The 2,055-nt window shown below is 30.7% G+C and overlaps 1 protein-coding gene across 1 annotated transcript in view; it reads left to right on the top strand.

The window, feature by feature from the left end:
• Positions 1–1,751, top strand: part of LOC124889661 — a 5,373-nt gene extending 3,622 nt beyond the window's left edge. The window contains exon 2 of the mRNA XM_047401638.1: positions 1,397–1,751. Coding sequence (XP_047257594.1) covers positions 1,397–1,751 — 355 coding nt within the window. The remainder of the gene's footprint in view (positions 1–1,396) is intronic.
• The last annotated feature ends 304 nt before the right edge of the window (positions 1,752–2,055 follow it).

The raw sequence follows: 2,055 nt of genomic DNA on the forward strand, positions 1-2,055 counted from the left end.
ATATATATATATATATATATATATATATATATATATATATATGCTGGTGTACTTGCCGCGTTTCTCAGAGTCTGATAAATGCTTGGTTACTAATACAAAGATCGAAAATTTAATGAAACCGAATGTAAAATTGAAGACAGGTACAATAGGTATAAACATTAGAAATAAAATTTTACAATATAAATGTCAAATGATAGAAATAACACACCATCTAAAATATTTCTAAATCAAGTGAAACTAAAGCATGAATATATTGATGCGTAAGATATGACTATATTATTTCCTTAAAGGGACATTTCTATGGTGATAAGAATATTCAGCTCTGCAATTGTATCATCAAATGCTTGTTCAGCGAGAAAGAGTAGGAGATTTTAAAATTTCACAAATTCATATAACAAAATATAACAATTTATTCAAGTGATAATTATATACTCTAACAACATACATATGAAAGATATAGAAAGAAAACAAAAGATAATAAGAATTAGCTTGATGACTCCTTATTATGATCATAAGAATTCTTATTTTTTTTTATAGTAAAAATGTGGGATCATCCTTATTAATGAAAAGAATCAAAGGTAACAAACAAAGAGTTTTAAATCCATAGATATTTAAAATGAAATTCGCTCATGCCAAGAAGATAAGAAAAATACCTCTACTTCAACTATTAAATTCAAAGAGAGTATAATTTAACAAAATATATACAAGAGAAGAATGAAATTCGTATGAAAAAAATGATTGTAAAACTTCAATTGCATGTAAAAAGAAGTACTTAAACTGTGTCATATGTAGGAATTTTCTGGATAACTTTAATTTGTAACATCCATACCCATTATGCATGATTAGGAAACTTAAATTTCATTAACATCATTTTCTTGATTCATAATGAGCATTGAAGTGGTACATTAATAGACATTGTTGAATCAATAGAATTGCAAATGAAAGAGTGGGATAGTAATAATGATTATTCTAATAATATAGACATTAATGGACGTTTTATTTTTATCAATTTTAAATAATTTATTAAGCTAAAAATAGGAGAAAATAGTCCAAAAAAAATCACAAAAAAGATAAATGGCATTAGAGGCCTTTATGGCATGCCATATAGGATTGGTTAAAACTCTCCTTTATATAGATTAGCTTTAGCTTAACTTCTAAAGAAGGATTTTTGTTTTGACTTCAAATATTACCGATCCCATCGTCGTAGAGCCAAATGTAAGGCTCTAATAGTCAATATGGGATGACCCTTGTTGGTGACTTTATATATTTTTTTATAAGAAAAATATTTAAAAATTAGTTTTTCTCTTTTTTTATATGAATAGGACGAGTGCGTTTTTTCTTGTTTAACCTCAAATATTTTTATATTTTTCATGCTCATTTTTTTTTTGAAATATAGGGTATTAGTGTCTAAAGCAAATGATGTGGACGAGTATAAGTTGTGGTACTCGGATAGCGTGAGACATACGAGTACGGTAGGTATCTTAGTAGATGAAGATCTTAGGGGACAAGTGGTAGAGGTCAAGCGGGCTAACGATAGGTTGATGTCAATTAAGTTGGTCCTTGGAGGATCTACGTTGAACGATATTAGTTCCTACGTTCCGCAAGCAAGGTTGAATGAGGAGGAGAAGAAGAGCTTTTGGGAGGTTCTGAATGAGGTGGTGAGAGGCATTCCGAGCACTAAGAAAATTTTCGTTGGAGGGGATTTCAATGAACATATTGGGTCTTTATCGGGAGGTTATAATGATGTGTGATAACGCTAAAGTTACACCTTTACTCTGAAGATTATGTGGTCGCTGTCAAATATAGTAACCCCAAAAAGGTTGGGTTTCCAAGAGAATACGTGGAATCGTGACTCTCAGCTGTTGTAATCAACGGGCAAAAATTGGAAAAAAAATTGGGGGATTTGAGTAGCAATAGCCAACAAGTAGCTAATATCAACTTCGGTTGTAATCAGTCGTAGCTGAACACTAGGATTGTGTTCCTCCTAAATTATCAACTCCGTAGGTTTATCATGCTTTATTGAACCAACCTGATACCTTGCATGCAAAATCTGAT

This window comes from Capsicum annuum, chromosome 12 (assembly GCF_002878395.1).
Source record: "Capsicum annuum cultivar UCD-10X-F1 chromosome 12, UCD10Xv1.1, whole genome shotgun sequence".
NCBI lineage: Eukaryota > Viridiplantae > Streptophyta > Magnoliopsida > Solanales > Solanaceae > Capsicum > Capsicum annuum.